This window comes from Saccopteryx bilineata, chromosome X, assembly GCF_036850765.1.
Source record: "Saccopteryx bilineata isolate mSacBil1 chromosome X, mSacBil1_pri_phased_curated, whole genome shotgun sequence".
NCBI classification, from domain to species: Eukaryota; Metazoa; Chordata; class Mammalia; order Chiroptera; family Emballonuridae; genus Saccopteryx; species Saccopteryx bilineata.
The window spans coordinates 2384382-2400475 of NC_089502.1; the positions used below are offsets into that span (position 1 = coordinate 2384382).

General features: G+C 37.8%; 1 protein-coding gene across 4 annotated transcripts in view; it reads left to right on the forward strand.

The window, feature by feature from the left end:
• The window catches only part of ATP11C (ATPase phospholipid transporting 11C), a 228964-nt gene that overhangs the window by 136952 nt on the left and 75918 nt on the right, over positions 1-16094 (forward strand). For all 4 annotated transcript variants that reach the window (XM_066248822.1, XM_066248823.1, XM_066248824.1 and 1 more), the window contains exons 6-7: positions 4382-4510; positions 14904-15007. In XM_066248822.1, the coding sequence (XP_066104919.1) occupies positions 4382-4510; positions 14904-15007 (233 nt within the window). The remainder of the gene's footprint in view (positions 1-4381; positions 4511-14903; positions 15008-16094) is intronic.

A 16094-nucleotide genomic window follows, 5' to 3' on the forward strand; every position in this document is an offset into this window, starting at 1 on the left:
ATCTTTGCTCCAATGGAGCCTCGCTGCGGGAGGGGAAGAAAGAGACACAGAGGAAGGAGAGGGGAAGGGTGGAGAAGCAGATGGGCGCTTCTCCTGTGTGCCCTGGCCGGGAATCGAACCCGGGACCCCTTGCACGCCAGTGGCTTTACCACTGAGCCAACCGGCCAGGGCCGAGACACATTATTTTTTTTTTGTTTTTTTTTATTAATTTTGATGGGGTGACATTGATAAAATTGTCTTCCATCACCTTCTAACTGGTTTTCTTTGTGTTCCTCCCCTCCCCCAACCCCCTCCCTCTCCTCCCCTCCACCCTGTAACCCCAACACTGTTGTCTATGTCTCTGAGTCTCATTTTTATGTCCCACCTATGTATGGAATCATATAGTTCTTAGTTTTTTCTGATTTACTTATTTCGCTCAGTATAATGTTATCAAGGTCCATCCATGTTGTTGTAAATGATACGATGTCATCATTTCTTATGGCTGAGTAGTATTCCATAGTATATATCAGTGGTTCTTCACCTTTCTAATGCCATGACCCCACAATACAGTTCCTCATGTTGTGGTGACCCCAAACCAAAAAATAATTTTGGTGGCTACTTCATAACTGTAATTTTGCTACAGTTATGATTCGGAATGTAAATACCTGATATGCATTATGTATTTTCCGATGGCTTTAGGCGACCCCGCTGGGGTTGTGACCCACAGGTTAAGAACCGCTGGTACATATATACCAAAGCTTTTTAATCCACTCGTCCTCTAATGGACACTTGGGTTGTTTCCAGATCTTTGCTATTGTTAACAACCATAGCCATAAACATGGGGGTGCATTTCTTCTTTCAAACAGTGCTAATGGTGTTCTTGGGGTATATTCCTAACAGTGGTATAGCTGGGTCAAAAGGCAGTTCAATTTTTAATTTCTTGAGGAATCTCAGTTTTTTTTTTGTTTTTTTTGTTTTTTGTATTTTTCTGAAGCTGGAAACGGGGAGAGACAGTCAGACAGACTCCCGCATGCGCCCTACCGAGATCCACCCGGCACGCCCACCAGGGGGCGACACTCTGCCCACCAGGGGGCGACGCTCTGCCGCGACCAGAGCCACTCTAGCACCTGGGGCAAAGGCCAAGGAGCCATCCCCAGCGCCCAGGCCATCTTTGCTCCAATGGAGCCTTGGCTGCGGGAGGGGAAGAGAGAGACAGAGAGGGAGGAGGGGAGGGGTGGAGAAGCAAATGGGCGCTTCTCCTATGTGCCCTGGCCGGGAATTGAACCTGGGTCCCCTGCATGCCAGGCCGACGCTCTACGGCTGAGCCAACCGGCCAGGGCCGAGGAATCTCAGTTTTTAAAATTGAATTATGGATGTGTTATAGAAAAGAATGCTGGATACCTAGGTATTGATATTCTGAACTAGGCAGGGTTCTGTCAGCCTGATTGTGTTGGGAGTTGCATTAGTCTAGTTAGGAATTACGCTGGCTTTGGCTTTTGTTATAGCTATTGATATTTCAGTACACCACTGGACTTCAAATTCTTGGAGTGCTGGATTGTTATTGGCTTGTACTTTGTGTGGGGCCAAAATTTTTTTCTCACTGTTCCTTTTCCACCATCTGTAGGTCCTCTATCCCTGAGATACAGCGGATGCTCCTTTGCTCCTCTGTCTGCCCCTTCTCCTCCCTCAGCAGTAGATTGCTACTTGCTATTTACGGCAGGGCTCCTGTTTGGAACAGAGTGTTTTCTTGGATTTCATGCTCTAGTCACAACATTATGCAGAACTTACGTACTTTTACCTCAGGGTGGAACTTTCTCAATACTCCCACCTCACCTCCCATGGCAGTTGAACCTTGCCTTCTATCAGTGCAGAAGTCCTCAGTAGGAGTGAGTTTCCTGTCCGATTCCAGTAGCAGATGGCTTTTGCTTCTACCACCTCTAGCAGTAATGACATTTCCCTGGTCTTATGCCAGGGATGATTTCTTTCCTTTCCCCTAGACACATATGATGGCTTTTGCCTCAGATGAGAAAAGGGTCCATGATTCTGACATGCAGCTGATCGTGACCTATATGTCCACACCAGTGAGGAAGGCTCTTTTAGTTTCCTGCCCTCTTGGTTTCTTATGAACATCCATTGATGCCTGTAGAACAGAACTGAAGAGTGCTTATGGTCTCTTCTTTTCTGCCAGGCTTGCAGATATTCTAATATGTTAGCTGCTACCAAACCTTTTAGAATTGGTTAAAAATCTAGTTATTTTCTTCTTACGCAGGTTTATAGAAGCCATCTCTTCATCCTGTGCTTTGTCAATTGTGAAATTGTTGTCTCTCCTCAGAAGGACTTTTGAACCTTTGAAATGCAGTTCACTTCATTGCCTTGCAACCTCAGCTCTCTGATGAACTAAAAATAAAAATTATGATTTTATAGATTTTCTAACATTTATGTTGAGAGACAGTACTATTCTCATGTGGCTTTTAGCTTGCTAAATGGAAACAGAATTCTAGAGTTGATTGTCTAACTGGTCTGCTCCTTTTTTTTAAATGTCCTTTTGCAGTTCCCCTATACCTTGAGGGTGAGACCTAAACCCTTAAGCCTGGCCTGACAGAACCTTTGTGATCTGGCCGATATCCATCTCGGCAAGCCTCACCTTGCCATCTAGAGGCAGGGACCTTGATAGTTAATATCTGTGCAAATTCTAAATGTTGTAGAAAAAAAAAAGGAAAAAATAAATAAATAAATGTTGTAGAAGAAATTCTCTATTTGTGGTTTTTATTGTTCAGTGCCTGAGAATCACCTTCCGTTCTTTGACTGTTTCCTTCTTCAAACATGCTTTAGGTTTTTATTTATTTTTCTTATGTATATTTAAGCATCAGTTGTGGTTTTATGTAAGCAACATAAAATGACGTAACTGAGGAAGGAAAGATTCAACAAACTAAAAGGCTATTTACAAATTAGTTCAATTATTTATGCTGTTGCTCTTGGCAACTGATGAAGATTGGCAAAGAAAATAAAATTGTTCCTAAATAAATCTTTTTTTTATAATTTTTTTTTAAATTTTATTTTATTTATTCATTTTTAGAGAGGAGAGAGAGAGGGAGAGAGAGGAGAGAGAGACAGAGAGAGAAGGGGGAGGAGCTGGAAGCATCAACTCCCATATGTGCCCCGACCAGGCAAGCCCAGGGCCTCGAACCAGCGACCCCAGCATTTCCAAGTCGACGCCCCATCCACTGCGCCACCACAGGCCAGGCCTAAATCTTAAAATTCTAATCTTTATCCCCAAATGTGTAGCAAATAGGAAGCAGGTATGTTATTTATTAGTTCAGCGTTTTAAAAACAGTGTGTCTAGCTTGGTATGACAGATTTTGACTTCTGCCACCAGCAGCCTCCTCCTTTTACCTGAGGATGCTGTATAAAAGTGTTTCCTGTATGTGTCGTGGTGTGAAAACTGGGTGAGATGATTTCCATCATGTTTTTTCCCGCTCAAAAAAACGTTGCGAGTAAAGTAGCAAGATATTAGTGATAATTATAATTAATACCTATCACATGGTGACCATGTGCCAGAAATTTGCAAAACATTACCTTTGTCCTCATTTCATGCTCAAACCAGTCGTACAAAGTGGTTGAAATTATCTAGGTCACTTACCCAACGTCATATAGTTAGTGACAAAGCTGGAACATAAAGCCAGGTTTAAAAGTCCTGCCTTTTAACCATTAGCACTTATTCCCTACATTATTAAATTGTGTGCAATAGAAACAGTTCATAATTTCTTCTCTCATGTTTTCTCTCTACTTGAGCTTAAAATACTTGCACATAAGAAATGGTTTCTCATTGCTGTATTAATTGATTCTTCTGATAGCAGATGAATTTTTGGAAAATGAGCTATTTGAATTGTTTTTCAAATGTTTTGGGAAAAATAGGCACCTTTATTTAACTGAGTTTTTCTGAGCACTGAAGAAGGAATTATCCCCCAACAATAATAGCTATTCACACACTGAAGGCAAAACATACTAAACCATGCATGATGCACAGTGGGAATGTGGCTGCACAGTGTTCATGAATTGCTCAAGTTGATTTGAAGATTTTCTTGATTCATTCATGAAGTGATAATGCTCATTGTCTTATCAAAAGTCTATGCCAGAAACAGAGAGCAAACAGATCTCTGAGTGCTGAAGTCATTCATTAGAGATTCAAGTTCAATATTAAAGTAATCTGAAAGCATCACAAGTCCTCATGACCTTAAAGAGAATTCTGAATGTTGTCTTTCATTACCTTTCATGTGGTGTAGGATGCTGAGACACTGTCAAAGTCCCAGAATAGAAGAAGTTGCTAGCTGATGTTTTGACTGTGGTTTGCAATATGATGAATGCTGTGTTTGGATTTAAGATTTTGTTTTCTCCATACTAGGTCGGTGATGTAGTAGAAGTACAGGCCAATGAAACTTTTCCTTGTGATCTTGTACTTCTATCATCCTGCACTATTGATGGAATCTGTTATGTTACCACAGCCAGTCTTGATGGCGAATCCAATTGTAAGGTAATGACGACTAAACCTTTCCTCACTATTTTATGTTCAGCATATTTAATCATAAAATCCTCCTTTCCACAACCTTTTATCTTATTTTTTCTTATTTATATATGTTTTATATTTGATGATAGCTTTTATGTAATTATATTTGAACTTCTAAGCAAATTCTCAACTTGAGGGGGAACAGAGTATTATTGAGTGAGGGAAATTGATGTCCCAAATACATGTGACCACATTTTTTTTGGTTCTTTTTTTTTTATAAATAAATTTTTATTAATGTTAATGGGGTGACATAAATAAATCAGGGTACATATATTCAAAGAAAACATGTCCAGGTTATGTTGTCATTCAGTTATGTTGCATACCCATCACCCAAATTCAGATTGTCCTCCGTCACCCTCTATCTAGTTTTCTTTGTTCCCATCCCCCTCCCCTTTCCCTTCTCCCTCCTTCCCTCCCCCGCACCCCCTCCCCCCACCCTCAGTAACCACCCCACTCTAGTCCATGTCTCTTATTCTCATTTTTATGTCCCACCAATGTATGGAATCATGTAGTTCTTGTTTTTTTCTGATTTACTTATTTCACTCCGTATAATGTTATCAAGATCCCACCATTTTGTTGTAAATGATACAATGTCATCATTTCTTATGGCTGAGTAGTATTCCATAGTGTATATGTGCCACGTCTTCTTTATCCAGTCTTCTATTGAAGGTATTTTTGGTTGTTTCCATGTCTTGGCCACTGTAAACAATGCTGCAATGAACATGGGGCTACATGTGTCTTTATGTATCATTGTTTCTGAGGTTTTGGGGTATATATCCAGTAGAGGGATTGCTGGGTCATAAGGTAGTTCTATCTTTAGTTTTTTGAGGAACCACCATACTTTCTTTCATAATGGTTGTACTACTTTACATTCCCACCAACAGTGAATGAGGGTTCCTTTTTATCCACAGCTTCTCCAACATTTGCTATTACCTGTCTTGTTGATAATAGCTAATCTAACAGCTAATAGCTAATCTAACAGGTGTGAGATGGTATCTCATTGTAGTTTTGATTTCCATTTCTCTAATAACTAATGGAGATGAGCATCTTTTCATATATATGTTGGCCATTTGTATTTCGTCCTGGGAGAAGTGTCTGTTCATGTCCTCTTCCCATTTTTTTAATTGGATTGTTTGTTTGTTTGTTGTTGAGTTTTATGAGTTCTTTGTATATTTTGGATATTAAGTCCTTCTCTGAGCTGTTGTTTGAAAATATCATTTCCCATTTAGTTGGCTGTCTTTTTATTTTGTTGTCAGTTTCTCTTGCTGAACAAAAGATTTTTAGTCTGATGTAGTCCCATTCATTTATCTTTTCCTTCACATCTCTTGCCTTTGGAGCCAAATTCATAAAATGCTCTTTAAAACCCAGGTCCATGAGTTTACTACCTATGTCTTCTTCTATGTACTTTATTGTTTCAGGTCTTATATTTAGGTCTTTGATCCATTTTGAATTAATTTTAGTACAAGGGGACAAACTGTAGTTAAGTTTCATTCTTTTGCATGTGGCTTTCCAGTTTTCCCAGCACCATTTGTTGAAGAGGCTCTCTTTTCTCTATTGTGTGTTGTTGGCCCCTTTATCGAAAATTATTTGACCATATATACATGGTTTTATTTCTAGACTTTCTATTCTGTTCCATTGGTTTGAGTGTCTATTTTTCTGCCAATACCATGCTGTTTTGATTGTCATGGCCCTATAATATAGTTTGAAGTCAGGTATTGTAATGTCCCCAGCTTCGTTTTTTTTCCTTAGGATTGCTTTGGCTATTCGGGGGTTTTTATAGTTCTACATAAATCTGATGATTTTTTGCTCCATTTCTTTAAAAAATGTCATATAAGAATTTTGATGGGAATTGCATTAAATTTATAAATTGCTTTGGGTAATATGACCATTTTGATTATATTTATTCTTCCTATCCAAGAAGAAGGAATATTTTTCCATCTCATTGTATCTTTTTCGATTTCCCTTAACAATGCTTTGTAGTTTTCATTATATAGGTCCTTTACATTCATTATTATGTTTCTTCCTTGGTATTTTTTTGTTGTTGTTTTTGCAATCCTGAAGGGGATTATTTTTTTTGTTCATTTTCTAATATTTCATTGTTGGCATATAGAAAGGCTATGGACGTTTGTATGTTAATTTTGTATCCTGTGACCTTACTGTATTGGTTTATTGTTTCTAGTAATCTTTTTGTAGAGCCTTTGGGGTTTTTGATGTATAGGATCATATTATCTGCAAAAAGTGATACCTTTACTTCTTCTTTTCCAATATGGATGCCTTTTATTTCTTTGTCTTGTCTGATTGCCCTGGCCAGAACTTCTAGCACCACGTTAAATAAGAGTGGAGAGAGTGGACAACCCTGTCTTGTTCCTGATTTAAGGTGGAAAGTCCTCAGTTTTATGTCATTTAATATGATGTTAGCTGATGGTTTATCATAAATGGCCTTCATCATGTTGAGATATTTTCCTTCTATACCCATTTTGTTGACTGTCTTAAACATAAAGTTGTATTGTATTTTATCGAATGCCTTATCTGCATCTATTGGTAAGATCATGTGTTTTTTGTTCTTTGTTTTGTTGATATGGTGTATTTCATTAACCGTTTTACATATGTTGAATCATCCTTGAGATTCTGGTTTGAATCCCACTTGATTATGATGTATTATTTTTTAATAGGTTGTTGTATTCGGTTTGCCAGTATTTTGTTTCATATTTTAGCATCTGTATTCATTAGAGATATTGGTCTGTAATTTTCTTTTTTTGTGCTGTCCTTGCCAGGTTTCGGTATGAACATTATGTTGACCTCATAAACTGTGTTTGGAAGTATTGCTTCTTCTTCAATTTTTTGGAAGACTTTGAGTAGAATAGGAACCAAGTCTTCTTTGAATGTTTGATACAATTCACTAGTATAACCGTCTGGGCCTGGACTTTTATTTTTGGTGAGGTTTTTAATAGTTTTTTCTATTTCCTCCCTGCTAATTGGTCTGTTTAGGCTTTCTGCTTCTTCATGACTCAGTCTCGGAAAGTTGTATTGTTCTAGGAATTTATCCATTTCTTCTAGATTGTTGAATTTGGTGGCATATAGTTTTTTGTAGTATTCTACAATAATTCTTTGTATATCTATGATGTCTGTAGTGATTTCTTCACTTTCATTTTGTATTTTGTTTATATGAGTCCTTTGTCTTTTTTCCTTGGTGAGTCTTGCCAAGGGTTTGTCAATTTTGTTGATCTTTTCAAAGATCCAGCTCCATGTTTTATTAATTTCTTCTATAGTTTTTCTGTTCTCTATTTCGTTTATTTCTGCTCTGATTTTTATTATTTCCTTTCTTCAGCTAGTTTTGGGTTGTCTTTGTTCTTCTTTTACTAGTTCCCTAAGTTGTGAAGTTAAGTGGTTCACTTGGGCTCTCTCTTCTTTGTTCATATATCCCTGAAGTGATATGAACTTCCCTCTTATTACTGCTTTTGCTGCATCCCAGAGATTCTGATATGTCATATTGTCATTTTCATTTGTCTGTATATATCTTTTGATCTCTGCGCTTATTTCTCCTTTGACCCATTCATTGTTTAAAAGTATGTTGTTTAGTTTCCAAATTTTTGTGGGTTTTTTTTCTTTCTTGCAATTGAATTCTAGTTTCAAGTCTTTATGATCAGAAAATATTCTTGGTACAATTTCAATTTTTCTGAATTTGCTGATGTTATTTTTGTGCCCAACATATGGTCAATTCTTGAGTATGTTCCATGGACACTAGAGAAAAATGTATACTCTGTCACTTTGGGATGAAGTGTCCTATTGATGTCTATCATATCCAGGTGCTCTAGTGTTTCGTTTAAGGCCAATATATCTTTATTGCTTTTCTGTTTGGATGAAAAATCTAGAGCAGGGGTCCTCAAACTACGGCCCGCGGGCCACATACGGCCCCCTGAGGCCATTTATCCGGCCTCTGCCGCACTTCTGGAAGGGCACCTCTTTCATTGGTGGTCAGTGAGAGGAGCATAGTTCCCATTTAAATACTGGTCAGTTTGTTGATTTAAATTTACTTGTTCTTTATTTTAAATATTGTATTTGTCCCTTTTTGTTTTTTTACTTTAAAATAAGATATGTGCAGTGTGCATAGGGATTTGTTCATAGTTTTTTTTATAGTCCGGCCCTCCAGCAGTCTGAGAGACAGTGAACTGGCCCCCTTTGTAAAAAGTTTGGGGACTGCTGATCTAGAGCCATCAGCGGTGTATTGAGATCTCAATGTATGATTGTATTTTTGTCAGTTTTTGTTTTTAGGTCAATAATTACTTCTTATATATTTTGGTGCTCCTTGGTTTGGTGCATATATATTAAGGATTGTTGTGTCTTCTTGATTTAGCGTCCCCTTAATCATTATGAAATGACCATTTTTGTCTTTGAGTACTTTTTCTGTCTTCTAGTCAGCATTATTAGATATGAGTATTGCTACACCTGCTTTTTCTTGGATGTTATTTGCTTGGAGTATTGTTTTCCAGCCTTTCACTTTGAATTTGTTTTTATCCTTGTTGCTTAGATGTGTTTCTTGTAGGCAACATACAGTTGGGTTTTCTTTTTTAATCCATTCTGCTACTCTGTGTCTTTTTATTGGGAGTTTAATCCATTTACATTTACTGTAATTATTGTCACTTGTGTGTTCTCTATTGCCATTTAATAAATTGCTTTCTGTTAGTTTTGTATCTTATTTGATTCTTCTCTTTTGGTTTTCTATCATTTGTTTTTGTTTGTTAGTATTCCATACTTTTTTCCTCTGTTGCTACCTTTTTTAAGTCATGTGCTTCTCTGGTGGTTTTTTCAAGGGTGGTTACCATTAAGTAATGAAAAGGGTACCTACCATATTCATTGTAGTACCCTATCTTATGAGTGTTTCTGCACTTTATCGTCCTTTGCTACTGTTAATCTCTGTCCTTTCCTTTTTTTTCTTTTTTTTTTTTTTTTGCTTTTGTCGTCACAGTTTCAATTTGGTTTTATTGTGTTCTTGGTAGAGCTTTTACTTGTGGTTTTGTTTTGTTTTGTTTTTTGTATCTGGTTGAAAAACCCCCTTTAGTATTTCCTGTAGTGGGGGTTTTCTGATGATAATTTCCCTCATCTTTTCTGTATTTGTGAATGTTTTTATTTCTCCTTTGTATTTGAAGGACAGCTTTGATTGGTATAGTACTCTTGGCTGAAAGCTTCTTTCTTTCAGGGCTTTAAATATTGGGGTCCACTCTCTTCTAGCTTGTAGAATTTCTGCTGAGAAATCTGGTGATAATCTAATAGGCTTTTCTTTATATGTTGTATTCGTCTTTTCCCTGGCTGCCTTGAGATTTTTTTCTATGTCGTTGGTTTGTGCCATTTTCATTATGATGTGCCTTGGAGTAGGTTTGTTGTGGTTAAGAAAACTCGGTGTTCTGTTTGCTTCTTGAATTTGAGGCTTTATTTCTTTCTACAGGCTTGGGAAGTTCTCGTCTACTATTTGTTTGAATATATTCTCCATTCCATTTTCTCTTCTCCCTCTGATATATCTAGTATTCTTATGTTATTCTTTATGATGGAATCAGACAATTCCTGTAAGGCTTTCTCATTTTTTTTTAATTTTTGAGTGTCTCTCTTCTTATCTCTGTTGTGTCTGAAGTTGCTTGTCTTCTATGTCACTATATCTACCTTCTATCTGGCCTGTTCTATTAGCTAAGCTTGTTACCTCGATTTCAGTTCATGAATTCAGTTTTTCATCTCTCTTTGATTTGTTTTTATAGTTTCAGTTTCCTTGGTAATATATTCTTTGTGTTCATTGAGTTGTTTTCTCAGCTCTCTAAATTACCTTTCTGTGTTTTCTTGTATATCTCTGAGTATTTTTAGGATTTCTATTTTAAATTCTCTGTCATTTAGCTCCAAGGTTTCCAATATATTAAATATTTTCTTTATAGATTTTTCTACATATATCTGTACTACTTTTCTATCTTTTGTATCCATGATATTCAATTTCCTTTTTCTTAGTGGCGTCTGAGGGTGGTCTTGTTAATAGCACTAATGAAAATTAATAAAGATTAAAAAGTAAAGAAAAAATTAAAAAAATTTTGGGAAAAAACGCAAGAAAAAGAATAATTTATTATCCCCCCCTTTCTTTGCTTCTCTTTGCCTCCTCTCCCCTCCTCCTTAGGAATATATCATGATCAACTGTGAATTATATTATGCTCAATGGAACAAAAACTGCCTATAACGGAGGGCCTGAGTTGGAAGGAAGTGTTTAAGGAGCAAAAAAGGAAGTAGGGACCCACAAAATGCAAAAAAGGAAAAAATTGGGTCAAGTATAAAATGATTTGCTTGTAATTGATGGTCAACTAAGAGATATAATGAGATTGATAAGAGGGAAACAGGAAAAAGGAAAAAAAATAACTATTGTATTAAGTGGAGCGAAAACTAAATAGAATGGAGATCCTGGGTTGGGAGGAATGTTAATGAGTTAAAAAGCAAAGTAAAAAGCACCCAAAATGCCACAAAAAAAACAAAAACAAAACTTGAGTCCCAAATTAAATAATTTTTTTGTGATTGAGTATTGAATGAAAGGAAAAGTAAAAAGAGAAAAGAAGAAATTAATAGGGAGGGAGAAATAAGAAAAAGGGGAAAAGGAAAAGAAGAAAAAAGAAAAAAAAGAGAGAGAGAGAGAGTTAAGGGTTTTGGAGTGTAACCCTCATGGAGAGTAAGAAAGAAGAAAAGAAATAAAATGTAACACTTAACACTTATGGGTAGTGTAGTTCAAAAAGAGGACAGAAAAAGACCGGCAGAGAATAAAAGGACCAAGGTGGAGGATATAGAAATAATAATAATAAAGGCAAGAAGATGAAAGACACAAAAAAAATAGTGGAACAAGTTATAAATTCTGTGGATTTTCCTTGATTTTGAGAGGTTAATTTCTTCTTCCTTTTTCTTTCCTCCCCCTCTTCCTGGTCGTTACTCTGTACCCCAGGCTGTGCCCTGTGGCATGCTTAGGTAGAGATTTGCAGTTGATGAGACTCTACGGCAATGTCATACAGTTGGCTTCAGTCTCATTGGTAGTCAAGGCTTGTTAGCGTTTGTAGGCTGCAACAATGAGAGAGTCCATTTTCCTGGAACCTCTCTACTAGTCTCTCCTTCCTGAATTAGCAGCCTGATGATCCACCTTTGAGGCTGCTCCTGCCTCTGCCTGGGGAGTAAGAGGCTCAAAGAGCTGGCAAATCCCCACTCTATCCCCACTCAACACAGGGCTCTAGGTAAGGCTCTGGCAGTCAGAGCCACCAGCATAATCAGGCGGGGCTGGGAGCCAATTGCTCTCAAGGTGACTTTCTATGAACCTCCAGGCCTGTTCAGCATGCCTAGCACTCTGTGGGACCCCTCTCCCCAGGCTTTCCACACTTTGTAACCTGTTTTGGCTGGGAAGAAGATGCCCTAGTCGCTGCCTGCTGTGCAGGAGGTCTTAACATCTGCCAAGTCCCTCTTTTTAGCGTATATCCCTGCGTATGAAAGCTCTGCCAATCAGAAGTTGCCCCCACCCTGTTAGCAAGAGACACTAAAATAATCATGCCTCTTGTCTTAGATCACTGAACTGAGAGAGATCTTGTCAATTAGAGCCACATAGGTCAGTTGGGAGGTGAGCAGACTGTGGGTTAAGCTAATTTCAGTGATTGGATCCACCGATCTGCTCCAGAAAGTACTGCAAGCTGCCCGCATGCCCCTCCCCAGATGCTTGTTAGCTTGAATGGTTGGGTGAGGCACCCCGCCTGCTTAGAGAAGCTTGGGTGTAGGGAAGTTCACTTTGGCGCACTTCCCGTGCGCCGCTGGCAGCTGCTGCTCATGGTGCGGGCGTTTGCTCACGTGGGCTGATTCACCACAGGCACACTCTTTCCTTGGCTTGAACGAACGTCTGTGCCACAGCCTAGCCTCCTCCACACCCTTACCCCCCCATCTCTCAGTTCCAAGTGAAAGCAGCCTTTGCTCAGGTTAGTGAGGAAGGCAGAGTGTTCCTTTGTTCGACTTATTTCCTTCAGAGTTGATTATATATTTAGTCAATTTTTCGCTCGATCCTAACTTTGCTTTCAGTGTGTGGAACTTCCATATGCTCCAAGGATAGATTTTTTTTTGTCTCTGGTTGATGAACTTGTTGAAATTTTGGGGAGATTTGTTGGTTGGGTTCCTCACGGCACCATTCCTCTGACGTCACTCTGACCACATTTTTTAATAGCAGTGCTTGCATTTCATATTGACATAACTCACTCAGTATTTTTTTAGACTTTTGAAAATGAGAGTAGGCTTAGGCTAAAGCTATATAACTATAAAAATAATATCAATCTCTCTTACCTTACAATTTGACTTTATTTTGAAAGTGATGAATATTTTCCTTAAAAATGTTTATTCCTAGCATTAGAAAATATAATCTGGAGTAATTTGATTTTTCGACAATACTCTAGGGCAGGGGTCCCCAAACTACGGCCCGCGGGCTGCATGCGGCCCCCCGAAGCCATTTATCTGACCCCCGCTGCACTTATGGAAGGGGCACCTCTTTCATTGGTGGTCAGTGAGAGGAGCATAGTTCCCATTGAAATACTGGTCAGTTTGTTGATTTAAATTTACTTGTTGTTTATTTTAAATATTGTATTTGTTCCTGTTTTGTTTTTTTACTTTAAAATAAGATATGTGCAGTGTACGTAGGGATTTGTTCATAGTTTTTCTTATAGTCCGTCCCTCCAACGGTCTGAGGGACAGTGAACTGGCCCCTTGTGTAAAAAGTTTGGGGACCCCTGCTCTAGGGTGTAGTGTTACAAATGTTTGTTTTATTGCAACCTGGAAGAACTATAAATCTGTTAAATTTGCTCAAACGAGAGGATAAATTATTTCCCTGGTACTTTCTAACAGTCAATTCTTGGCCATCATTCAGAGATTCAGAGGGTTTATAGATATATCCTCTATGGTGCCTTTGCGGAAGGATACTAATATGTTCACCTCTGTGTTTATGCTTGAGGTCTTTCCTCTGCATGTTTGTTTCATCTTGAGTCAAGGACCAGGACTCAGTATGTGAAAAAGAAACTTAAACGCCTTAGATTTTTGTAATTCAAGAGTATAGTGATTAATTAATCTCATTTAAACTATTCAACAACAGGCTGACTGGTGGTGGCACAGTGGATAAATTGTTCACCTGGGCCGCTGAGGTCCCAGATTCAAAACCTGGAGGTCACAAGTCATCGGCTTGAAGGAGGCATTTCTAGCTTGAGTCTGAGATCATTTACATGAACGTGTGGTCACTGACTTGAGCCCCAGGGTCATTGGTTTCAAGTCCAAGGTCTGTGGCTTGAGGAAGGAGTCACTGGCTTGGCTGGAGCTTCCTGGTCAAGACACATATGAGAAGCAATCAAGGAAAAACTGAAGTGACCCAGTTAGAGTTGATGGTTCTCATCTCTCTCCCTTCCTGTCTCTCTCTCTCCACAAACAAAAAAAAAACATACTATTTTTTTCTGGTTGTTTCAAAATGTCAATACAATTTATAAATTTTTCAAAAATAAAGTTATATTTGAGGGACTGTCAAGATAAAAATCAAGAAACCTACTTCAAGCTTCCCTAATAGGGGAAAAAGTTGCTAAGTTGATCCGATCAAATCAGCTTAAAGTACATAGGTTTTCAAAGTCTGGACATAGTTTTAAATATAGCTCAGGCAATTCCACAGTATTACCCAAAGACCACACAAGTTTCTTTTCTGTGTGAGTGGTACAGTCTTTGAGTCTGTGTCAACCTTTCTTTGATGATTTATAAATGGGTTCACTGGAGCCTGCCTTGAGTTCTGGGTAAATCAAGTGCATAATATATACTAATAGAATATTCCGTCTGACTAAAGCAAAACACATCATTTTCCTACTCCTCATATAAAATGTAGCCACTTTGAGCATTTTCAGGATCATTAATTATGCTATTTGTGTAGTGGAACGATTAATGATTTTTCTTTCTGTTTGCAAGATATTAGCAGTCTTATGACCAGAAGGGATATATTCAATTCATATGTGTATACTTACACCACTAATAATAGTTCTTAGTAAAAATAAATGCATTAAATTTTATGGGATTTTTAGTTAATTATATGCATGCTGCAAATGCACTTCTCTCTGTATCAAGAAAAGCTTTTAGATTTTTCATTATGTTTTGAATCCACTTGCAGCAGGGTTATCTTGCTAGTTATTTGTAATGTGTTTAAAGAATTACATTTAGTTGGAAAAGTCCATCAGTATTTTTACTATTCTGCCAAAATCTCTTACAAAACATACTGTTTTTCTGGAATCAGGTGGTTGTACAATTATGAAAATATATGCTTTTTGGTTTTTACTTTTTTTTTTCTGCTTTCATCTAGACACATTATGCAGTACGTGATACCATTGCACTGTGTACAGCCGAATCTATTGATACCCTTACAGCAGCAATTGAATGTGAACAGCCTCAACCTGACCTCTACAAGTAAGCATCACTGGTTTTATTTTACTGCTACCTGTTAGCTCTGCCTATCTTTGCCACTAGTATTGCAAAGAAACACCAACAAATTACCAGTCTCTTTTCATTTGAATTTTTATGAGCTGTTTCTTCCTTCTGGCAAGGAAATTAATCAAATCAACCTTGTTCACTACCAGCCCAAGATAAATCATTATAGGCCAAGGCATCTTATTACTTGTGATTTTTCTCTTCTTTTTATTATTTGAAAACATGGCCATTCATCAAATTTTAAGATGATGCTAATGCTGTAAGGCTGATGTAAACTCATGCATTAACCAGAGTTAACTGAAACAAAAATAAACCACTTTCTGTGTCTTCCAGTAACAAAAATACCTGGGGATATGGAGCCATGCATTCAGTAGGCACTCTATCCTTTTATGTGATGGTAACAATTGGTGTATTTATTGCAAATAGGCTGTTTTTTAGCCACAATAAAAAGTTAAGGGGAGGAAGTAGTGAAATGGTATATGTTTTTGTCCTCTGTTTTACTATACTTAAGCTTTCTGGAGTAGATTTCCTGGTTAACAGTCTTTATAGGTTGTCATAAATTTGGAATTTGATTTTTAAGACTGATCAGTTTGGTTGATTAGAGCATGGTGTCAATGAGGTTTCATTCTTAAGTGGGCCAATTCATTTTATTCTATTACACCGTTACCTATGGCATCCATTACCTAATTCCAACCATCTTGTTAATGAATGCTGGTGGTCTTAATGGGTCAGATGGTTGGATGTGGCTTACACAAATGCCCAGTAGTGGAAAAACAAAGTAGTTATCCTACTACAGGAATAATGCCCTCCCTCTATCACACCAGGCACTAGAACCACAAAGCAAAACAGCTATTCCCTGCCTTCAAGAAGCTTAGAGTTTGCAAAGGAGATAAAACAGTAAAGCTACGCTTACAATATGGTGAAATAATAGAAGTGAATCACAGAAAAGGGAATGGTTGATTCTGCGTGAGTTAAAGAATAATATACAACCTTGAGTATTTATAGGGTGACTCCTAAATTTTGTCACTTAGATTAAGTATGAAGGGTCATTTTAGGTTAGGGAAGG